Source organism: Canis lupus, chromosome 15 (genome assembly GCF_048164855.1).
Source record: "Canis lupus baileyi chromosome 15, mCanLup2.hap1, whole genome shotgun sequence".
NCBI classification, from domain to species: domain Eukaryota; kingdom Metazoa; phylum Chordata; class Mammalia; order Carnivora; family Canidae; genus Canis; species Canis lupus.
In genome coordinates, this window is record NC_132852.1 from 48,332,093 (window position 1) to 48,356,236 (window position 24,144).

Sequence of the window (24,144 nt, forward strand, 5' to 3'; positions counted from 1 at the left end):
GACCCAGATGTCAGGGCAGCCCCTGCCCCGGGCCTGATGTGTCCTTTCCGCCCTGGGCCCGAGGCCTGCAGCTGGCCCCCGAGACCCCCCGGGGATCCTGATCGGCTGGGCTCTAGGCGTGGGCTGTCTCGTGAGGTGGGGGCTTCTGTCACTGGAGGGAGGGATGCAGGCTGCAGTCCCTCTCACTGCTTGTGCATCTACCATGCGGCATCCGCACCCCCTGTCTAGGGTGTACCCTCCCCTCCCCTTCCCCTCTCAAGCTCAGCGTTCCCCCAGGGTGCCCCTTCTGGGTGCCCGGCCCAGCACCCCTTACACAGCAGACACCACAATGCTCACTGCGCTTCGTGACTGGCTCCACTGGGAGGCTGTCCTGCTCCAGGGTGTGGGGGGGTTGAGATGGCCCAGGAACCCACTCAGCCTGTCCGCGTGGCTGGAACGTGGTGGGCTCTCATCCCAGGGTTGCTCATGGGGCTGCTCCCGGTCCAGGATGAAGCAGCTCTGCAGAGCGTGGAGTGACGGCTGCCAACCGCTTATGTCCCAGCCTTGGAGTTCCTAGAATGTCCCCTCTGCCACGATCCAGGGGTCACAGCAAACAGTAATGCCAGCCTGGATCTCCAGGGACTGTTGACCTGCCCCTCTGGAGAGGAGAGGAGTGAGCTTGTGGCTGGGGAGGTAGCTGTGCACAGGGTCCATATGCCCAGTGGGTGCCAGGACAGGAGGGGGTCAGGACGAGGTGGAAAGGGCAGGAGTCTCTCCTAACCCCTCCTCACTAGCTGTGGGAACCCTATGGGGCAGTGCGCAGGGGGTGTGCGCAGGGGGAGTGTGCAGGGGGGGAGGAGGGGCAGGGAAGTGCATGTGTGTGTGTGTGTGTGTGTGTGTGTGTGTGTACAGTGAACGCGCAGGGTCTCCCTCTAGCGGGGACAAGGAGCGGTCTATGCAGGTCCGAGGCACTCCTGAGCCCTGGGTGGGCAGGACCTGAGTGAGACCTCAGAATGGGTCCCAGGTGGAGTGTGCAGGCCCTCGCGCTGTCATCACTGCAGCCTGGCCTGGTCCTGGCTATTCATTCCCGAGTTCTAGTCCCCCAGAGCCACAGCCTCTAGGCTAAGCAGGCTTCTGGGTGCTCTCTGACCTGTCCTTCTGATGACCCATCCTGCCGCTAGAGCCCACCAGGGGGTGGAAACGTGGGGGTCTTGGAGGTCTGGCCTGGGTGGGTCTGCAGTCTCCTGGGACGCTGCCGGGCACCTGCCCCATGCTCTTGCTCTGCCTGGGTTGGTGCAGGGCAGTTGAGGGAGGGCAGCTGCATGTGGCTGAGCTGTGCCCAAGGCCCCCCTGTGCGAGCTTACAGCTTGGGTTGCTCCTGTGCCTGCCCTCCCCACCACCTCTGGTGGAAGGCAGGCAGGAAGGCTGATCAATTTTAATTAGCTTTAAGTCTCCGTTGAAATCATTTTGGTTTCTTCCAGAAAAGGCACAGAAAGCTTCGATCCTGTAACTAATGCAGGAAGGGTCAGATCAGCCCGCACAGCCAGCAGTGGTGCGTCACCGCCACTACCACCTGGACTTCGGGGCGAGCCCATGAGCTGTTCTTCCCCCCATGCACATTTGCTCTGTCCCTCTGGTCTGGGATGGGCCCCAGCAGGGAGCAGTCCCTGAGGGAGCCCCACCTGTGGCTCGGCTCCCAGGGTTAGACTGCAGGCACTGGAGGGCAGGGGGTCCTGCACTCCAAGGGGCTCAGGAGAGTGGCGTGGCCGGGTGTCCACTGGGACCAGGATCTGTGCTAGGAGCTGACAGTGTCAGAGGTGACCAAACCCACAGAAGTCATCTGTCCAAGTCTCTGCCTCCCTCACTCCAGGGCCCCAGCACTCCTTGTGGCCAGGTCTTCCAAGCTACCAGTCACTCTCCTGGCCCTGATTTTGTCCTTTGCAGCTTCCCAGAGGTCACAGGGCAGGGCCCAGGCCCCCACCGTTGCTGATGCAGGGGGCTGCAAAGGCACAGGGGAGCCCCCAGAAGAGTATGGGGGAGGCGCAGGGCCAGGAAAGACTCGGGGTCCGCCGCTTCACTCTGGGGGCCTCTCCGTGCACCAGCACACAGAACTCTCTCCCCCAGCACCCCACCTCCGGCTGGTGCCACCCCCGCACTCCCCGCCCCTCCAGAGACGCCCGCACTCCGGCCCACTCCGTAGCAGCCCCCCCCCCGGTTCGCCCCCGCCCCGCCGGCGGCACCCCGGAACAGCAGCCCGGGGCTCGCACCCGCGGTGGGGGGCGTGCGCCCGGCTGGGGGGGGCGCGTCCCGGGGGAGGTAGCGCGCGTCCCGGGAGGGCTCGTCCTAGCGGGGCGCGCGCGCTGGAAGCGGGAGTGTCCTCAGTGGGAGGGCGCGTCCCCGAGGGGGAGGGCACAGGCTGGGGGCGGGCTCTCGGCGGCCCCACCCTCGGCCGCGTCCCCGGGCGCCCCCCGCGCACCCAGCGGGGACCGAGCCGACCGCGAGCCGCAAACATCCAGCCATGGAGGCGCGCGCGCGGCGGCGCCCGCAGCTAAGGCTGCTGCTGCTGCTGCTGCTGCTCTGCGGTAAGGGGCCGCGGGGCCCGCTCCGGTCCGGGACCTCGGGGCCACCGGGCTGCACCCGCCCGGGCCGCGCCTCCTGCCCTGCGCGGGTCCCCGCCCGCCCGGCGCGCCCGGCTCCGGAGCCGCGAGGTGTGACCCGGGCGCCGGCCGCAGCCTCCCGGGGGGCTCCCGTCCACGGTCCCCCGAGGAGCCCAGGCCGACGGGCCGGGGCTGGGCAGGGAGGCGCGGGCTGTCGCGCGGGCTCCGCCGGCGGCGGGCTGGGGTGGCCCGAGGAGCGGGGGCGGCGCAGGTCCCGGTGCCACTTGGCCGCCGGATGGTGAGTGAGCTCCCGGGGCCTCGGCGTGGACCGCACGCTCAGGGCTTCGGGGAGAGGCGTCCAGACTGCGCAGGACGAGTCCTTTGCACCTGCACTGGTCCACAGCGTTTGTGATGCGTGTGTGCGCGCGTGCCCCCGGCTCCCAGGACCGGGAAGGGGGCAACCCCCCGAGGCTTCCCTCCCAGATCCCCTCTCCAACGAGAAATCGGGGCTCCCGGGAGGATACATTATTTACGGATTGGGGATGGATGGAAAGAAAAGCTTGTTTGGAAAAAATTTTCCTAGAGATGATCCAAAGAGGCTGTGTGTGTGCTTGGGGAGGGCTTGCCTGGGAGGCGTGCTGAGCTGAGGTGGGAGCGCTGGTCCCCCGGGGTGGGCTGGGCACTCAGGACCTCTCAGGGGGCCGCTGTCCCCTGGTCCTTTGGGATGTCAGCCTTGCCCTAGCTGACCTGTGTCCCTGGCTGTAAGACACAAAGTTGAGCTTGTTTGAAATCATCAGCTTTGCTGATTTGGAACAGGTTCCAAGGTGGGAAAGGGCTGGATTGCCCCTCGGGTTCCCCATCTCTGGGCCGCCCTTCCCCCGGAGATGTCTGGGGGGGCAGTGTGGCTTCATCTCACCCTCCAGGGTTAGAGCCTAGAATTAGGCGGATTTTTTTCTGGTGGCTTCTGGACATGAGCACAATGAGGTGGGATTTCAGTAAGCTTCAAACTCAAGGCCCCTGGGATGGAGATTTTGGCTCCTCGGGGAAAGGGAGCCCTTTACTTCATTCCGAGGCCAGTAGGGGCTCACTGGACCTGCCTCCAGTAGGGCAGACCCCGCACCAACGTCTTCTGCATTCACAACATCTGGTCCTCCTTCGGTGGCTCCACAGTCTCCCTGCCATGGAACTTGGGGGGAGGGGGGGCCCGGCTGGGGAGGCATGGGGCCAGCCTCTCTGCACACCCAGCCCAGGGCTGGTCCTGCCAGAGGGGGGGGGTGTTGGGAGGTGGCTGCTGACCAGGTAGGATGCAGGGAAAGGCAAAACCTGCTCTTGGTCACACTCCATTTGTCAGAGGTGGGGCCGAGCTCTGGAGGTGGCTGCATCTGGAGCGAGGGTCCCAGGGCTGCTGCCGGCACCTGAGCAAAGTGGGGGCCTGGCTGTCCAGGAAGCAGGGCCAGCTGGGGGACTGGTTCTTCCTGCTGGCAGAGGCCCCTCGAGGATGGGCTGTGGAGGGCCAGGCCAGGAAGGTGACTTCAGCTGTCTCGGGCAATTCCAGACCCCCGTTCAGAGGCAGCAGCCACCATGCAGGGCCCTGGGATGGTGAGGTTCAGCAGAAGCCCCCCAGCTGGGGCTCGTGTCTGGCCAGCTCCCTGACTGCACCCTTTGGCCTGAGTGCAAACTCTGGGGGCTCCCTCTTGCAAATGCTCAACCCCAGGACAGGGTAAGGCACTTACTTACTGGTTCTGGACTCAGTTTCCCCCACTGCAACGTAGATGTAGGAATGGCAACATGTGAAGGGTCATCGTTACCTTTAGTTGGATTCCATCATCTTAGTCCCGCTAACCACTGTGCCAGCCCCCAAGGCTTTGACTCAGACACAGGGACGCGTGGGAAGGCGCCCGCCAGTGCCTGGCACCTGTGTGTGGCTCCAGGGGCTGGTGGCACCCCAGGCAGCGCCAGTGCCATGTGTGAACGTGACACTGTCCTCTTTTTGCCAGTGGTAAGGGTAATGACGTCCTGATGCCGCACTAGCTCCTGTTGCCCTCACTCGGGCCCGGGTGCGGTGGCATGATAGCATGTACACCAGTGACATGGTGGCTACCCAGATGTGGTTGGCTGACGGGTGTCTTGCAGGTCTTCTGACCTCACAGCTGCTTTTATTTATTTATTTTTTTAATTTTTTTTTTTCACGGCTGCTTTTATAGATAAGTAAGTGAGGCCCCGGGTGGGGAGGGGACTACAGGGGAGACTGCCCCATCAGGGGCAGGGGCAGAACCTTCTAGAAACTCTGGCCTTGCTGGCTGTGCGTGTTGCTCAGAGCGTGGTGGCTGGTGTGGTTGCACCCCGTCTCCATCTGAGGAGGACGAGAGGCTCCCGCAATCCACTTGCAAATGCCCTGCTGTAAAAGGCCTTTCTCCAGGAAATGCATCGGTTTGGCGGGTTATCATCTTCTGGAGTCTCTGGAAGTCCCCTAGACAAAAGGAACACAGTACCACATTTTCTTTGTTGCCCTGATGGAACCAACTAGTTTTGTATTTCAGTTTAATTCCCGAGATCTTTTCTGATGCAGCTGGTAGCTTGTGGCAGCCGCCCACTTTCTCTGAGCTGTCAGGAATCTGTGTCTCTACCTGCTGTTCTGACACTGGCTGGGTTGTTGGGTTTGCTGGGAGCTCTTTGAGCAGGGTGCGCATCAGAGATGATGCTAGAACGTGCCCCCTCCCCCTGCCCTGGGACACTTCTGGTGCCTGCTTTGTGCAGACAGAGGTGGCACTGCCCTAGCATCCTCACAGCACCCCCCATGGTGCTCAGTGGCATACTTTCAGCCAGCCCTGGCCAGCTCCTGCTGCACTGCTGGGTGGAGACTCTAGTCCAGGAAGAAGGAGGCAGAGAGGAGAGAAGAGCAAGGGTCCCAGGACAGAGGGAGGAGAACAAGAGGAAGGAAGCGCTGGGCTGGGTCTTAGTGATCCAACAGCAGATGGTTAGGGTATGCTGGGGTTCAGGACTTCCAGGTCTAGGGGCTTCTGGGGTCCAGGTCCAGGAGATGCAGCCCTAGGGGACCCAGGTCCAAGGGGTCTAGGTCCAGGGGGCCCAGGGGGTCCAGAGGTGCAGGTCCAGGTGTCAGGGTCCAGTCCAGCTGTCGGATCAGGTAGGTGGTCTAGGTAAAGGTGGGTTTTTGCTGTGGCAGCAGCCAGGAGGAGGTGACAGTGTGGGACATATGTGGCTTATGCACATGTGGGAGGTGGATGGAGCTTAGGAGACTCAGATGGGATGCTGTGATGATCCCATCAGGGAACGGCCAGGCTCAGGGATGGGCCCAAGGGTTAGGTGTGCAGAATGCTGGTGGCAAAAAATAGATTGAGTCAATGGTCTAAACACCCTAATTAAGAAGCAAAGCACCTCTGGTGGGAAGCCCACTGGGGAGCTGCAGAGGAAGGTGCCTTTGGAATAGGGCAGTGATGGGAGAAAGGAACACGGGCTGGCTTCATCATCATCCCCCTCCACGTGGCCCCCGAGGGCCCGAACTCCCAAATCACCAACACCATGCCCATGTGGCCTGGGACCCAGGGCTGCCTTCCTGCCAGCGGCTGGGCAGGTGCATCTGGGCAGGGCAGTGGAGCGAGGCCAGCCCATGGCATACCCTGGACCACGCTGACACTGCATTTGGCTGTGGGAAAGTCACTTTTCCTCTGGGCATTTAAACGAGGGGGATTTAAACGAGGGGGATGCGGGGCAGGAGGCATGATGCTGCTCCTCAGGCAAACCAAGGATGGGATTGGCATGAGGGTGTCATCCCAGGCCAGCGTGACAGGCCAGGGGGGGTCAGCTCTGCAGGCAGGTAGCTTGGGGCTTGCCCTCCACTGCGTGACTGAGCAGGTGGGTGACTTCCCCTGTGTGATGATCCTGTCTTTAAGAGCCTCCACGAGTAGGACCTTACTTAGGACAGGGCACGTTGTGTACATTGGTCGGGTATTGAGATGGCAAGCTCCTCTGGAAGGACTGTCAGCTGTTTGCCTCGACTCTGTGAGTGCAAGCTCTGAGGTTGGGTTCAGGGGAGAGTTCCAGGGTTGAAAACTGCCCTGGGGGGCCTGCACCAGTCTGGCTCTGGGTCCACCTTTCCAACCCCACTCCCTCCCCTTCACTCCTAGTAACTGTGGGTGCCCACCCATAGGCAAAGTGAAGTCTGGCTTCATGGCTTTCTGTCTGTACTTGGCACTCCTTCACTGTTCACTGTTCTGTAATCTCACTTATTTTTTCTCTATTCGTTTGTTCTGCAAATTATTGAGAGAAGAGTATTTAATTCTCAGCTATAATTGTGGATTTGTCATTTTGTTCCTTGCAGTCCTATCCATTTTTGCCTCCTATGTTTTGATGCTCTGTTATTAGGTGCATACATGTTTGGCATTGCTATGTTTTCCCGGTGAACTGAACCATTTATCATTATAAAAGACCCTCCTTATCGCTGATAATATTCTTGGCTCTGAAATATACTTTGTTCAGCACTCACATTGGCACTCCACCTTTCTTTGGATTAGTGGTAGGATGGTATGTCTTTTTCCACCCTTTTCTTTGAAAATAATTGACTCTTTGTTTAAAGTAGGATTCTTGTGTACAGCCTATAGTTGGGGCTTATTCTTTGATCTCATCTAACAACTTTGCTTCTTAATTAGGGTGTTTAGGCCATTGACTCTCAATCTATTTTTTTAAAGCTTTTATTTTTGAGTAATCTCTACGCCAATATGGGTCTCGAACTCACAAACCCAAGATCAGGAGTCGCATGTCCCACCACTGAACCCTCCAGGTGCCCCTCAATCTGACTGTTGACATGGTTTGGTTTACATCTATTTTTGTGCCATCAGAACTTTTTCTCTTCTTTTTTTTTTTTCTGTCTTCTTTTGGACTTAATTATTTTTTTTAGAGTTTTTACTGCATTGCCCTCTTCTCTCTTGCCTCCCCTTCTGTTCCCAGAGGCACTTCATGGTCATGAGGTCACCTTCTGTATGGCGCAAGCCCCTCCCTGAGCCTGGCACGGGTTTCCACACAGGGCACCCTATGGCCTCCCCTGGCGATGACCTGGCCTGCAGAGCAGGATCTGAGTGGATCCAAACCCACCATTTCCTTTTGATGCATTTACTTGTGCTCAGACGGTGAAATCTGTTCTGCTGCCCTTAGGAATTAATCATTCATTCATTGATTCATCCATCCATCCATTCTCTTGAAAAGTCTTTTTGGAATACCAGTGAGGTGCTTGTGGTTAGAGGAGTGAGGGAGCAGTGGGTGTTTATCAAACACCTACAATAAGAGCATCGGGAGCCTCTGGGCACATGCCTAATGCCTGACCGTACAGCCCCCCTGTGAGACATGGCCTGTTTCCCTCAGTTTGCCAATTGGGAAACTGGGGTCAGCTGCTGCCTAGTGATGCTCAGTGTGAGCCCAGGTCTGCCCAGTTCTGGGTGTGGGCCTCTCTCCTGTGTCCTTCCCTGTGGTTTTTCCTGCCAGGACACACACAGAGATATACACACATCTACGCATACACACACACACACACACACACACACCAGGACATACACGGCAGGGCTGTATGCACACACATGCACACATGTACATACACGTGCGCACACATAGCAGGACTTTCTCTCGATGGTGTGCTGGGAGCCAAAGCAGGGGCCACAGGAAGGAAGCTTATAAGGGGTGTCTAGGGTGGAACAGTGGGCTGGTCCTGAAGGTGGGGGCTGCTCAGTAGGGAAATGAGCTGGGGAGGGTGGGGGTGGAGACATGGGAGTGCCAGGGGTGGAGGTGGAGTGGGGAGCGGGGTGCTGGGAACCTTGGGGGGACCCGTACCAGACCTGGGGAGTGACTGATGGTCTGGCTTCTGCCTCTGGAATGTGAGTCCCTGTGTCAGGTCAGCCCTGGGCCTCCTGGGATGCGGGTGCAACCCCATGGGGGCCTTGTGCTCCTAGAGGGCCCAGACACGCAGGATCCTTCTGGGGATGTGCTCGGGGGACCCTGGACCCTGGAGGAGCAGTGGGGCCTCTCCCCATCCCTGATTGGTGGGACCCACTCCCCACCCCACCCTCCACCAGAGCCATTCTGTTCTTGCCTCCCCGCCCTCCCGGGACACGCATCCCCTGCCTGCTGCCCTCCCTTGCCCTCTTTCTCCCACTCCCTGTCAGGAGGCTGCGGCCCTCTGGGTCCCATCTAGGCGCCACCCATGTGGGCCCCCTCTTGGTAGGGGCTTTACCTCCCTGGGCCATACGGGGGGAGGCCAGCACGAGGGACCCCTCTTTCGCCTGTGGTGGGTGGGTGGTGTCAGCAGGAGGGCTCCAGGGTCACTTTGCAAACCACGTTCCCAGCAGTGTGATGCCCGTGGCTGTCCCCTCTCCAGGTGGGTGTCCCCGAGTGGGTGGCTGCAACGAGACACGCATGTTGGAGAAGCTGCCCCGGTGCGGGAAGGCCTTCGCCGACATGATGCACAAGGTGGACGTCTGGAAGTGGTGCAACCTGTCGGAGTTCATTGTGTGAGTGCCGCTGCTCTGCCCCCCCACTGCCTGCCCTCCCCTGCCCTCCCCTGCCCCCCCACCACTATCTGCCCTCCCCTGCCCACCCGTGCCCCTGCCTACCCTCCCCTGCCCACCCCTGCCCACGCCTGCCCCCGCTTACCCCCTCATGCCGTCCCCTGCCCAGAGCGTGCCTGCCCCTGCACATTTCCAGCAGATGCAGAAATTTCATTCTGTTTCATCCAGGAACAGTTCCCCCACAACCACTGTACCAGGTCCACGCAGGGATTGGGGGTATGGACCTCCCTCCCAGAACCACTGTCTGCTGGGGCCCTGGGCACGGAAGCCCCTGGAACAGCTGTTGGGGATGGAGAGCAGGGGATCTGGGGACAGCGGCTGGCACCCGCCTGTCCCTTCCACTGGACCTGGAAGGTGACCCCTGGGGTGAGCTGTCCTTCCCGAGGTGTGGGGCCGCCGGGGCTCCCCTCGGACGGCCCAGCAGAGCCCTGGAGGCTCCAGGCAGCCCCTCTCCCCAGGCCCAGGCCCCCGCCAGCCGTGAGCGTCCGGGAGGGACTGGGACTCTGATAAAGGACTCTGCTGGGAAGAGCAGGGCAGAGTCCAGCACCTTGAGGCCCCTTGCAGCACTGGGAGATCCCAGGGCCATATCAGTGCACGGCATGGAGAGGAGTGAGAGGAGGTGCTGTAGACACAGAGTGCGCCCCTGGACAGGAACACGGAGCAGAAGATGACCGTGGGAGGAGATCTCCTCAGAAGCAGAAGGACAGAGCTGGGAGCCGGAGGCAGCCAGGGGTCAGCTAGCAGGCCAGGCATCCCGGAGCAGGAGTTCTAGGAGGCAGGCAAGGGACACAGGGAGAAACTCAGGGCCCTTTCCCGGTGAGGGCTCAGGTTCGCAGACCCTGAGGGGGGAGTGGGAGAAAGAGGGCGAGGGAGGGGTCCCTGGCACCTGGCCCAATGGTGTGGGCCAGGAAGGGGCCGAGGCACGTGTGCAGAGAGGCTAACACGGGCTAGACACACAGGTGAAGAATTGGGGCCTCAGGCTCTCCACACAGCCCTGGAGACCCGGAGGCGGGGGCCTGGCGCTTCAGAATTCTAGAATGCTTCCCCCCAATCCGTCATCATGGAAACACTGTCAGACATGTGGAGCGCTCACCTCGTGTTTCCCGGGCACCCTTTCCTAGGAGGCAGGGGTGGCTGCCCCCGCCCCCCGAGATAGTGAGCACACCTGAGGATGCAGAGGCAGAGCGGGAGAGGCAACCCTGGGTGGGCCTCAGGCGGCGGGGCGGCAGTGGCAGCGAGCCCCAGGGTGGCCTGTCCCCGCGGTGACCTGTGCCCGAGGTCACCACCCTTGACTTCACCTCAGAGCCAGCCTGCTGAGGAGGGAGACCCCCTCCATCCCGTGAAGGGGTGGCTGCTAGCAAGGTTTTCAGCTGCCGTGCTGTATCGCCCATGAGCAGCACGGCATGCAGCCAATCTCGAAGGGAAAGCAAGAGGTGGAGTAGGGAGCCTAGTTGGGAAAGTGCCTGCCTGGTGGGTGAGGGCATCTGGCGGGGGGCTGGGGACCCATGGTTGCCATCAGGGCTACAGCTGCATCTTCTTTACTATGTACGCAGCACCCCAGTAGGTGGAGGGAGGGTCCTCTGGGAGCCGCACCAAAGGGAGGCCCCGGGTGACCAGGGGATGCTGGGAGGGTACAAACCGTGATGGGACCCTGGTGCCCTGAGGTCATGCAAACAGCACCTCATCCGGCCTCGGGCTCGTCTCCAGTCTGGGGAGGGTGGCAGTGGCCTTCCCGGGGGCAAGGGAGTCAGCGCATAGGGCTCTGGTCAGACTCTGGGCACGAGGGCTGCCCTGAGCAAAGGCCAGGCTGGAGATCTGGGCAGCAGGCGGCTGAGCCCCAGTGTGTGTGGGGCGGGTCTGGGGATGATGGGCTTCCTGGGGACGTGACCTGGGCAGGTCCCAGGCACTGGACATGATTCAGGCCATCCCTTCTATTTCTGGCTCTCTTCTGCTATGAGGGCTCCTCCTTGGAGGCATTACCTGGGGGGCCCAGGTGTGTGACCTGCATTCCAGCATCTGGACTAGGACACAGCCGGGTGCTGCCAGGAGGGCTGGGTACCCGGAGACCTGGCCAAGTGAGTCCACTCCTCCTCGTCTCCTATCCCTTGTTGGGCAGAGACAGTGTTTGTGGAGGAAGCAGTTCCTTCCTGATGTCTCAGGCTAGGCCACGTTCCCCAGGACAGGGTGAAAGGAGGATGTGGGCACAGAGCCTCAGGCCTGCCTCACCCCAGCTTTCAGTCCCGCGGGGAGCCGAAGCCGGGACTCCTGGCCCCCCTGTTCCTATCCTGGGTACAGCACTCAGCCAGGTGTGGGAAGGCATGGGCATGGGCAGAGCTGGTGCCCCTGGCAGGTGTCTGCCCAGCCCTCCCTCCAGAGCATCTCGGGTGGTGGTTCCAGTGCAGGCTCCCGCCTCCAGAGGTGACTGGCTGTGCTCAGGGTGAAGTGGCTGTCCGGCTAACTCTGGGTCACCATAGCTGCACCTTGGTCGGCCGGTAGACCTGCCCAGTGCCCTCCTGCTGGACAGAGGTGGCACCTCATGGGTGGCTTGCTGAGTGTCCTTCAGAGGTTTGATGACATGGACAGGGAGGCCTGTGGGGGAGGGGGGTCGAGCCTGACCTGGCAAATGAGGCAGCTGGCCCCTGGCCTTGGAGAGACCTCTCCCCTGGGGCCCACAGAGCATCTTAGATCATGAAGGGCTTGCAGGTCGTGCACCCCTCTGCCTTGGAGAAAGGGGTCAGGCCTGATGTGTCCTCTGGGCAGGTCTGGGAAGTCCTGGGGGTCCTGGGGGCTGGGTCCAGGCTGGGGGCTCCCTTGCTGGGTTTGCTCTTCCTTGAGGTGGGAGGTGGGAGGGTTGGGCTAGATGAGGTCATGTCACTGACGTGGGGGCGTGGGGCACAGGGGATGTGTGGCAGGCATCCTGCCAGGTGGAGTAGAGAGCACTTGTGCCGTGGGGGAGGCGGCTGAGACCCAGGGGGGAAGCCTTGGTGTGTGTGGGGATGATCACCTTGCCCAGGAGCCTCTGGGCCAGGAGGCCGGGAGTGGGGTGCCATAGGGTCCCCGGTATGAGGGGGCCTAGGACTGGGCCCCCATTCCTTGCCCTCGGGGGCAGCAGGAGGGGCGCCTGTCACGCCGTCCGCCTTTGCAGGTACTACGAGAGCTTCACCAACTGCACGGAAGTGGAGACCAACGTGGTGGGCTGCTACTGGCCCAACCCCCTGGCGCAGGGCTTCATCACCGGCGTCCACAGGCAGTTCTTCGCCAACTGCACGGTGGACAGGACGCACTGGGAGGACCCCCCGGATGAGGTGCTCATCCCGCTCATCGCCGTGCCGGTCCTGCTGACCGTGGCCATGGCCGGCCTGGTGGTGTGGCGCAGCAAGCGCCCAGACCAGCTGCTGTGAGGCCCGGCAGAGGGAAGGCCAGGCCGGCGCGGGGTGGGGGTCCCGGGGAGCCACCCTCTCTGGCCACCGTGGGCAGGGCTCCCCTCCTCCCCACCCCGCCCCGGGACGCAGCCCACTGTGCTCGTGCTGCTCGGGCTCGTCCTCCTTGGGCCGCGGGGCAAAACGCACCAAGGCCGGAGCCCAAATTGCTGCTGCTGTGCCCACTGGCCAGGCTGGGCGTCCGGCCCGGCCTCCTGCCCTGACCCCACCCCCGGCCTGGTCCCACCCGCCCTGCGCTGCCCCGGCGCTCCCGGCCTGGGGCCTGGCCCGCCCACTCGCCCCTGAGCGGGGCCTGGATGGAGTGTGTGCGCGGTGTTTGCAGGGCCCGCGGCGCTGTCTGACCCTCTGGCGGGGAGCCCGTGCACCGCCCGAGACCCCCTGTCTGCCCACAGCCGTGGCCTGGGGCGCCCAGCGCAGGCCTCCTCCCCAGGCCCCTGGGAGTCAGGCCCCTCGGCGCTGGGGTCCTGTGAGCCCGCGTGCTGGCTGAGCTCCATCTGTGCTGTGTGTGCTTTCTCCGATAAAGAGTCATCCTGCCCTGGGGGTTCCTGTTTTATTTCAGGGTATTCAGAGAGGTCCGTCTCTTGGGGCTCACAAGTCCTCATGCCCGTTTTGCAGATAGGGAGTGACTGGGGGACCCCCTAGAACCCCACCCCAGAATGTCAGAGTTCTGAGGGCTTCGAGCCAGGGGATTGTGGGTGGGTGGAGGGACCAGCCTGTCCCGTGTGCATTTCAGGACCACCTGGGGCTTCCCAAGACCCCTGCCTGCTGGGTTTCCTGGTGGGGGGGTGGGGGGTGGTCAGACGCTGGTCTTGGAGGCCCCGGAGCAGCAGGTGGAAGCCTGTCTCTGGTTGCTGTCTCTCTTCCAGTTCCAGGGTGGTCTTTTGACGAGGCTTGTTGGCTCCAGCACATCTTTGCTGGGACCAGCGGTGGGGCTGGGCTTGGAGGGGAGGCCAGAGAGACCTGGCAGGCAGGTCCCATACCCTTCAGAAGCCCACTCTTGATGACCTTTCCCCCTGCAAGGAGTCCTAGCAGAATGGGCCTTCTCCAGGGATGAGATGGTCCCACCCAAGGATCTCCAGTCATCTGGCCAACCAGAGCCTACCTGCCTTTGGGGCTGGGTCTCTGTGGCTGGGTCTCTCCCTTGGGTAGACCTCATCTGTCATGCTCTGAAAATCGTCTCTGGCTGGAGGTGGGGTGTGAATGTCCTCTACTCAGCTCTGCGGAGACAACAGGTCACAGAGCAGCCCGGAGGATCCTTGCAGTCCCGTGTTTGTGGAGCATGACTGCAGGAGAGAATGTGGCCTGCCTGCTGTGGGTGGACGGAGCTGAGACTCGGGGACAAGGTGGTGACCGCGTGCTTGTGTCAACCCGGGCAGCCCAGGCTGCTCCTCTGGGTCTCCAGGCGTGTTGTTTGTAAACTTATATCCACGTGAAGCTGCTTGCACTTGGGGGCTGTGCTGGCCTGGGCTCTGTGTCCATCCCCACAATCAGCCTCACTCAGCCATCTGCCCTCCCTGGGGTTGCCTCGGGTCACTCATCCCTACATGGTGAACAGATGTAACCAGGCACAAAGGTAGACCGGGGTCTCAGAAACTGCTTCCTTTGGCTTCAGCTTTTGTGCTCTGTATGTTTTTGTTTCTAAGTGTTTTGGTTGTTTAGAAGGATATTGTTTTAGACCATTTAGGTGGCTGCAGGAACATTCCACAGGCTGGGTGGCTTGTAAACAACAGAAATCTATTTCTCATAGTTCCAGGGGCTGGAAAGTCCAAGATCTGGCTGACAGATTTCTGAGGTGTCTGCTGAGGGCCCACTTCCAGCTCCCAGATGCCCGCGCTGTGTCCCCTCCCGGTGGGAGGCGGGTGGGAGCACTCTAGGGTCTCTGGTAAGGTTGCTGATCTTACTCATGAAGACTCCACCTGTGAATGTCATCCCATCGGGCCTTAGGAATTCAACACGTGAGTTTGGGGGGAACACAAATATTCCGACCTCAGCAAGTATGAAAGGGTCTCTCACTGGCCCCGATTCGTGCTGGGGGACAGTCAGGGCAAGATAAAACAATGACATCATTGCTTTTGCAGGTGTGCTCTATGGCTGTGCTCACACTATGGTGCATTCACAGGAGTCTCTTCCTTTCATGGATTTGCATTCCTGTAGGAGCACTGTTTTAAGTCTACCATTGGAGAACTGAGCTCTCACTCAAGGAATCAACACCAAATAGATATTAGTGATGATCAAGAAGGTATCTGGGGGCAGCCTGGGTGGCTCAGTGGTTTAGTGCTGCCTTCGGCCCAGGGCATGATCCTGGAGACTTGGGATCGAGTACCACATTGGGCTCCTTGCATGGAGCCTGCTTCTCCCTCTGCCTGTGTCTCTGCCTCTCTCTGTGTCTCTCATGAATAAATGAAATGTCTCTCATGAATAAATAAAATCTTAAAAAAATAAAAAAAAGAAGGTATCTGGGAAGCACACATACTCTCTCAGTTACCCAGCCCTAATTAGCTAGGTGGTGGGTGCCATGAGGGGTGGGGTCTGTAAAGACACCATCTTTGCCCTCGAGGGTCCCTGTCCGTGAGTCTGGGAAATGGAGGTGGCTGCAGATTACTCTGTCATGGGGAGTGTGACCAGCCTGGGTGTGAATTGGGGAGAGCATGTCGAGGGGGGTGTCTGGGGCAGCTGGGTCGGGAGTCAGTCCCCTGTGGTCCGGAAGTCTCATCCACCTGCCAAAGCTTTCAGAAATCAGAAGATCAAGTAAACACACACATCAAAAGTGGAGATGTATAAAAACGAACAGGCTTGATATAATATACATTTAATGCTTGCCATCTATTGATCATCTACTCATCTACCTATCTGTCCTTTCCAAATGGAAATATTCATTTTTTTCAAATACCCATGGGGAACTGATAAAAGTTGAAATGATTTTGGCTACATTCTTGGGTTGGAAGGAGTGAGAGGGAAAAGAAAATCTTTTCACTTGGAAATTACAAAATCACCTTTCTGTATAATTTTGGGTTCAAGAGGCAAGAAAAATAGAAATCATAATTGTTTTATTTTTTTAAAGATTTTATTTGTTCATGAGAAGCAGAGAGAGAGAGAGAGAGAGGCAGAGGGAGAAGCAGGCTCCATGCAGGGAGCCTGACGTGGGACTCGATCCCGGGTCTCCAGGATCACACCCCGGGCTGAAGGCGGCGCTAAACTGCTGAGCCACCCGGGCTTCCCCTTATGAGTAGTTTTTATCACGATCCTACGTGATGTATAAACTGTCCTGGATCACAGACAAAGATAGGAAGTTCTCTAAGTAATGGTACATGGCCAGGGTCACCTTGACCTGCTAGGATTCACCCTGCTGAAGGTGACAGCCCGAGTATGACCAACAAGAAATGGCTTAAACAATTTTTTGTCGTATTATATATACACATATATATTATATTTATATTTTATTTTTATTTTTGTCATATATATATTATGAGACCATAATGGGTCTCCAACTAAACTAGGAGAGTCAGTCTATGACTGACTCTCCTAGTTTAGTTGGTTCCTGGAGCAGGAGGGCCCAGTGGACGCATGTCTTTGTTCTGCAAACAGGCCAATCCAGAGCCAGACTCTATCTGGACAAAGGAGGCAGTACCCCTGTCTTCATCATCCCAGGCCAGGTACCAGCAGCTAGGGACACCCATGTGGTTTAGAACCTGCTAGAATGATTCAAAGTAGCCAATTTTAAGCCATTCACCTTGCCCTGACCTGCCTTTACTGTGGAAAACCCAGTAGAGACTCTGGTCTGGGCTCTCCCTTCACTCCTGCTTCTGTCATGTGACCACCCTGGTGCTCCCCCCACCCATGTGGTGTGTTGTGCTTCCTGTCTCTGGGCCCCCAAAGGTACAATGACCTTTGTTTCCTGAGTCTCTCCTGTGTCCTCTGCAGTGCATTCAACGTCTGACCATCCCACAAAAGAGCACGGGCTATGTCTGGGGCCGTGATCCGAGGATGTCATGAAGGAGGCTGCATTACTACCTCCTTCCTGGAGCCTGCCCAGCTGCACATCTCAAAGCATTCGGCCTGCATCCGGGAGTGAAGCAAGGGGTAGGGGGAGGGCAAAGCATATTCTTTTTGGGATTGCATCTTTTATTCAGGAAATCCACATCTTCCGGGGCTTTTCCCTGAGACTCATAGCCAGATTTGTCTCATGGGAGCACCTCTAGCTGCAAGAGAGGCTGGGAATGAAGCGTATCACTTCTCAGCTTCCAGAGGAGAGGGAATGAACAGCCCCGCATGTGTGCCATCTAAGCAGAGTGGGACGGGGACAAGGGGGGAGCACAGGCGGGTAGCCCCCAGGCATGTGTGTCCTAGTGGTGAGACCTCAGACACATCCTTCCTACTGTCAGGAGCGAAACAGAGATGCTCACATTAGAGGCGGGTACTCAGTCTTAGGGAGGGGATCCTAGTCATTGTAGTAAGACTATAAAAAAGAAGGGACATTTAATGAACAGGAAAGGTCAAAACTGCCATTACTTGTAGATACATGATGGTCTACCTAGAAAATCCATGAAAATCAATAAAAATAATTAGAACCAATGAGATTTGGTGGTGGCCTGAAGCAAAATCTGCATACAAAGTCAATACTTATAAAACAACTATATTCACACATAAATTAATAGAAGAAATACCCTATACACAATAGCCATGAACTTTAAAATATCCAGAAATAAACCAAATAGGACAACTACTGAGATCTAGTATATATACGTATATAAAGAGCTTCTATAAATGAGTTGATAAAAGACAACCCGGTTTTTAAATGGGCAATTAATAGTAAAGGAACTACAAACAGATATGTAAACAGCCCATAAGGACAAGAAGGGAGCTAAGTCTCAGAGATATGAAATTAAAACAATGAGATATTAGTATTTATCGTGAAAATGACAAAGATGGATAATGTCAAGTGTTGGTAGGGTGTGTTGACAGGGTCCTGGTGTGACAGTAAACGAATGCATCTTTTTGGTGGGCGACTTGGAGGTCTCCGTGGAAGGAGGAGGCATTCCCTCCGCCCGAGGGCAGTCCTGGACAGGTGCTGAACTCCAGTGTCAGAGACCCAGGAGGATGTCCTGTAGCTTTGCTCGAGCAGCAGCAGGTCGGGAAGGATATACGTGTCCTTCAACTGGGAATGCTGGACAGTGGATTGGGTTTCACTCCTACCACAGCACAAGCTGCGGAATTCGGAGTGGCTTCTGTGAGCCCACCAAGCGACATCTCTCACTGATAACAGCAGTAGGCCTTGCACAGACCGTTGGGCCTCAACGGCTCCAAAGAGTGAATGCAGGCCCATGGCGGAGTCTGTGCTTCCTTCTTCCTCCACTGCCTCTAGCTGTGGATTGAGGCTGAGTTGGGCCCAAGGGCTCTGCCAAATGGATGGCTACCCTCCAGGAGGAGCTCCTCTTTTTGGAGACAGAGCATCAGTGGAAGCCCCCCCCACCCATGGGAGGGGGGCATCCCTCATCTTTCTTTCTCGTCTATTGCTTCCAGCTCTGCCAGCCTTGTTTGCAGAGTCGTGCTGCCGGGCAGGCCTTGACCCTGGGGAAGTAAGCTCCACGTGAGTCATCCATTGCTGGGTGGCCACCGGGCAGAGGGAAGCACACGCTGGTTATCTTGCAGGGTTTCTGAGTCAGGGACCTGGGAGTGGCTCAGCTGGGTGGTCCTGCATCATCTGAAGCCCCAGCTGGGGAGCGCTCATGTGGTACTCAAGAGGCTTCGGCTCCTCACCACATGCACCTCTTCGGGGCGGCTGGCTTCCTCTGGAGCTAGTGATACAAGAGCAAGAGAGCACAACAGCATACCCAGCATGCAAACGGCAGTGCTTTTTTTTTATTTATTAAGATTTTATTTATTTTTTTGAGAGAAGGAGAGAGTGAGCACACGAGCAGGGGGAGGGGCAAAGGGAGCCTGATGCAGGACTCGATCCCAGGACCCTGAGATCATGACCTGAGCTGAAGGCAGACACTCAGCTGACAGAGCCACACAGATGCCCCAAACTGCAGTGTCTTTAAGGCCAGGGTCCTGGCCTCAAAGAAATGACTTCCGCCACGTTCTGCTAGCTATACAGGCCAACCTGGGTGTAAGGTGAAGTAGGGGATGACATGGGGCTGTGCATGTGGGTGATGTGGGATAATTAGGCACCATCCTGGAGGCCGGCTCCCACAGTCTCTCTGACCAGAGGAACAGAGGAAGGGGCCCTTTCTCCTGGAAAGGGTGGGGACCGCTGGTGTCTTTTCCTCACTTGTCTTGCCACTTTGCTCTCGAGGCCACTCTAGGCGTGTGGATCTGTAAAACAACATGATTTCAATGACAGTCCTGGGGAAACCAAGGCTCCACAGTCAAAAGAGTGAAGTTGGCCCCTACCTCACACCATATACACAAAGTAACTCAAAGTGGATCAAAGTCCTACAGGTAAGAGCTAAAGGTGGAGATCTTAGGAGAAAAAAATGCAGGAAAAGCTTCATGATATGTGATTTGAGATGATTCCTGGGATATGACACCAAAAGAACAGGCAACAAAAGGAAAGAAACAGAAACAAACTTGACTGCATCAACATTTGAAACTTGTATGCATCCAAGGACATAGACCCCAGACTGAATCAACCCACAGCATGGGAGACTCTGCTATGCCTCAAGTCAAATGGGGCCAAGTGGGTGCTGACAGCAGAGGTGGGTCCTCGAGAAGGGGAAGAAGTCTTCATAGGGAAAGTGCTAGTCTGCCCTTGAGGTCTGGTGGGGAGTTTGCCATTCGAGATGGGAAGGCCACTCTAGGCAGAGGCATGAGAAGTGGGCTGGGAGGGCACAGCTGGCCCCATGTCCCAGGAAGGAGATTAGTGAGAGGCTGGCAGGGACTTCTCACACAGACTTCTAGCCTGCTTGACAGAAACCCCAGACCCACAGCATGTTTCCTGGCAGGGCTCCACCTCCAGGGCTGTCATCAGGGACACAGGCACCTGAGTACCAGAGTCCCACTGTGGGCATGACAGTGGGACCATGGGCCAGGGCACAGGAAGTCCCCAGGAGCAGAGGGACCCCCAGGGCATCCTTGTCTAGATGTGCCCGACCAGAGCCTTGGGATCCGTGGCTCCAGGAAGGTGCTCACTTTTCGAAGAGATAGAGGCCATCTGTGAACTGCACTGACTGTGTGTGTATGTGGGATAAGGGGCCAGGAAAGGGGAGTCTACCCTTGTTTGCACTTGGCTCCACACTGCTCTCAGGATGGGATCCTGGCCTCCGGTCTCAGTCAAATATGATGAGGCCCAAAGGAGGATGAGATCTGGTGGGGATGTGGGTGTTGGGGTCACAGGGGCCAAGACAGAGCCAAATCTTCCTCCTTTATGGTGGAAGTCCAAAAATCCCCAAAATCATGGTGTTCAGGGAGACGAAGAAAATCCAGCTGTAAAAAGAAGGACATCCTGCCATGTGCAAGACCATGGCTGGAGCTTGAGGGCATCATGCTAAGTGAAATAATTCAGATAGAGAAAGACAAGTACCTTATGATCTCACTTATATGAGGAATCTAAGAGGACCCGAATTCAGAGAGACAGGAAGTAGAATGGTGGTCTCCAGGGGCTCAGGGTGAGGAAAGTGGGGAGATGTTGGCCACAGGGAAGGATCTTCCAGTTATAAGATGAATAAGTTCCGTAGATCTAATGCACAGCGTAGTTAATAATTGTGTATTGCGTATTTGAAAGTTGCTAAGAGAGCAGATCTTAAACTTTTGGACTGTAAAAAACTGTAACCATGTGTGGTGATGGGTTACTTCACAAAGTGTAGTGTACATACCTCATAAAGTGGACATAGCAACTATGCTTTATACATATATTCACATATAAAGTACACCATGCGTCAGAACTGTTGCATTGTATACTCTCAACTTACACAATGTGACATGTCAGTTGTATTCATAAAGCTGGGGAAATACCAGAATAATTGGTTGCAAGAGGTCAAAGCTAGAAAGAGGCGATGGGAGAGGGTAGGGCTGTTGATTTAATGCATGACCCTCATTAAACTGTTTAAATGGGGTATGAACACCTCCGATAAACCAGAGCAGGAGAAAGGCTGTGTGTGCACGCTGGGGCTTCTGTGATGGTGAGTGCACGAGGCTTGTGAGATGTGTGGCCTGAGACCCCTGCCTTGGGGGGCCAGCTGGAAGAGGGCGGTCGGGATTCTCCTGGAGGCCATGTGATTGTTACACCTGTTGAACAGGGGCTTGCCCTCCCCTGCCTTCTACCTGGGCAGACCCCGTTCCAGAATTTCTGGGTCAGAACTACAGGGATGGGCCTTGTTTTGGTGTCCTGTCTCTGAAAAGATTTCTGGGAAAAAAACCCAGAACATTTATTGGCAAGTTCCCATCATTCAGGGAAGAGCTGGCTGTAGCAGTAGAAAATGACATGGCTTTAAAATGACACATTTAGGGCAGCCCCGGTGGCACAGTGGTTTAGTGCTACCTGCAGCCCATGGTGTGATCCTGGAGACCTGGGATCGAGTCCCACGTCGGGCTCCCTGCATAGAGCCTGCTTCTCCCTCTGCCTTTGTCTCTGCCTCTCTCTCTCTCTCTCTGAATGAATGAATAAATAAATCTTTAAAAAAAAATTAAATGACACATTTATAAAATGTCTCAAACATAGGACCCTACCATCCAGAAAGCTGGACCGTCTACGTTCCAGGAAGGCCCACGGCTGATGCAGGCAAATGGCGTTCTTTGCCCTTTGTCACAAGCAGATTTCTCTGTGCGCTGACCAGGGGGCCTGGACAGGGTACCCAGTGATAGTGAGCAAGAAGCCAGGTGGATCCGGGAGCTTTAGGCACCCCTCCCCCAGCGCAGCAATTGGCGAGGGTTTTGAAGCTTCTCAGGGTTTGAGTTCCTTGAGTTCCCGAGTCACCTCTGTGGTTCCTAGGGATTCCCTCCCCCCATCCCCCCACTCCACCTGTTTGGAGCAGGTGCCAGCTCGAGAGCCAAGAGCTCCATCTGGAGGGCAGGAGCCTTTCTCAGGTATTGAGGCTTGTCTGCATCCCTGGCTGCTGTCTCGCAGCAGGAATCTGAGCTGCATCCTTGTGGCCTGGGGTGGGAGTCCTGAGGCGCAGAGGCCAGTAGTCTCACTGCTGGGGATGGCAGGTAGGCTTAGGGCCCCACGGAGGGAGGCCCAGAGGCATGGAGGGCCTCCAGGGGATCCAGAACGCACCCTGTTGCCCAGCTGCCCTGTGAGCCCCGTCTGCACCAGAGCATCTGGAGAAGGCCCTAGGGCTTCTTATGTGACAGGAAGGGCCTGAGCACATCAATGCATGTCCACGCTGAAGAGGAATGACAAAAATGATCCTGTTCCTCAGAACCTGTGTGCTTCTCCCCATGGCTTCCCATCCCTTCCCCAGAAATGAGGAGGAGATGGGGACAAGGTGGCCATCTACTCGCCCAGGACAGGGGCCCCGCCACCCCTGGATCTTGGGCTTCAGCTTCCAGGACCATGAGGAATAAATTCATGTTGCCAGAGCCTCCGGATTTGTGGTGCTTTGTCTTGGCAGCCCTTGCAGACTCTGGCTTAGGGCAGAGCGGGCCCTGCCTCACTCCTGTCTCACAGGGTCCCTTGGGACAAGCCACCAACTTCTCTGGTTCTCCTTCTTCAGCGACACAATGGGACAGCTGTGCTGTAGGGAAGAGCCACAGCTCTTCTGTACAAGGGCAGCGGGGGCCCAGTCTGGGACAGTGGTCCTGAGGCCCCATCGCCGGCTGGCGCCCCCTGCCCCTCCAGCCCATAACTTCATGGGACATGACCTTCATGGGACATGGAAAAAACCACATGTATGACAGGTGGATTGATCCAGCAGCTTCAGGAAGGAAGGTGCTCAATAACATTTCTTTGAAAGAGTAAAAGGCTAACATAATTGCAGGCCGAGAGGGCAGAGGCACCGTCTTCCTGAGAGCCCAGCTCCTGGGATAGAGTAGGAGCCCGGGTCCTTGTCCCTCACAGGCGGGACGGCCTCGGGACAGGGCTCAGGCAGGAAGATGGAAGCATCTGGGAGATTCTGGACCCCGATTCCTCCCTTTCCTCTTTCCCTTGCCTGTTTTCTGACAGTTCTTCAATTCACAGAATGTGTTTGGGGGACCCCAGGATTGGGGGCTGGGGAGATGGCTTTCTGCCCCCATGAGAGGACTCCTGGGAGAAAGTGGGGTGACCCAGGGGATGGGAGCAGTTAGGAAGGGGGGACAGGGAGGTGGGGAGGGGGCAGAGGAGGGAGGGCTCTTGGCAGCTCCTTAAGGTGGAAATTAAAAGGTTTCCGGCAACAAAGCCACCAGAGGAGAAACGTGGGACCTTGGCTTCCTGGAATAATAATAGCACATCCTTCCTGAGTGCTTCCTGCGTTCCGGGAATGGTGCCCAAGTGCCGGCATCCTGCGGTCCCCCTGTGACCCTCAGGGTAGGTTCTGTGTTTATTGCTATTTTACAGATAAGGAAACTAAGAGCCCAGCGTGCTTGGGTGACGTCCCTGAGTCCGCAAGCCTGTTAGTGGTGGAGACGAGCTTGAGCCCCTGATCATGTGATCCCAACTGCTCTGACCACCCCTGCGTGACCAGGGCACGAGAGGCACCAGCGCCTCTTCTTGGATGGGGGCACGGCTCGCCCTCCCCTCTGCTGGGTCTCGGGCGCCAAGGGCCCTGGCTGCGGGCCAGGGTGGCACTGAGTGTGGCCTCGCATGGTGAGGTGGCCCAGCCTTGCCCAGGCTCCTGGGAGAGCAGGCTCGGCTGCTCATGCCAACCTGGCCCTCCGCAGGGCCGGGGGTCTCGGGGGACAGTGAGGCTCTGGCCTGTCCTCCGCCCTGCACAGTCACCCCCCTCGCTCTGTGCCTGATGCTGTTGGCGGGGGTCTCTGCCTAAGGGGGGGCAGGAGCCCTTATGGAGGCACCACCCCGCTCTGCGCTTGGCCAGCTTCGAGGGACGGCAGCCTGGTTCACCGGCAGCCGTGTACCCAGTGGCGCCAAGTCCACCTGCTTATGGCTGAGAGACAGTGTTTCTGGGGATTTGCTAGAGTACTGTGAGGTCTGTGCCTCTGCTCCCTGAAACCCTCTGTGTCTCAGCCATCGTGAGCCTGCACCCTGAGACCCACATGACCACAGCCCTCCATGAGCCTGCACCCCGACACCCACATGACCACAACCCTCCATGAGCCTGCACCCTGAGACCCACATGACCACAGCCTCTGTGACCTCAGTTTGGAGTGTAGGTGCAGTTTCCTTCTTCTTCCTGCGTCTCTGTTCCTTTCCTTTTTTTTTTTTTTTTTTTAGATTTTATGTATTTATTCATGAGAGACACAGAGAGAGAGGCAGAGACCCAGGCAGAGGGAGAAGCAGGCTCCACGCAGGGAGCCCGACATGAGACTCTATCCTGGGGCTCCAGGATCAGGCCCTGGGCTGAAGGCGGTGCTAAACCGCTGGGTCCCTTGCTGTCCCCCTGTTCCTTTCCTGATGCTCCCGAGCGTGGTCTGTGGGTTTGAGCTCCCCTGTCCATCTCCTGCACGGGGTTGGTAGTGAGA

General features: G+C 57.6%; 1 protein-coding gene across 5 annotated transcripts in view; it reads left to right on the plus strand.

Annotated features, from left to right (window-relative positions):
• Positions 1–17,160, plus strand: part of RAMP3 (receptor activity modifying protein 3) — a 41,755-nt gene extending 24,595 nt beyond the window's left edge. The window contains exons 1-5 of one of the 5 annotated variants that reach the window (XM_072777234.1): positions 2,404–2,561; positions 8,959–9,091; positions 12,294–12,453; positions 16,174–16,241; positions 16,510–17,160. In XM_072777234.1, the coding sequence (XP_072633335.1) occupies positions 2,498–2,561; positions 8,959–9,091; positions 12,294–12,453; positions 16,174–16,241; positions 16,510–16,525 (441 nt within the window). In that variant the 5' untranslated portion in view covers positions 2,404–2,497 and the 3' untranslated portion in view covers positions 16,526–17,160. Of the gene's footprint in view, positions 1–2,403; positions 2,562–8,958; positions 9,092–12,293; positions 13,123–16,173; positions 16,485–16,509 lie in introns of those variants that run through there. The other 4 variants (XM_072777235.1, XM_072777231.1, XM_072777236.1 and 1 more) reach the window with 4 other exon arrangements.
• Positions 17,161–24,144: the final 6,984 nt, after the last annotated feature.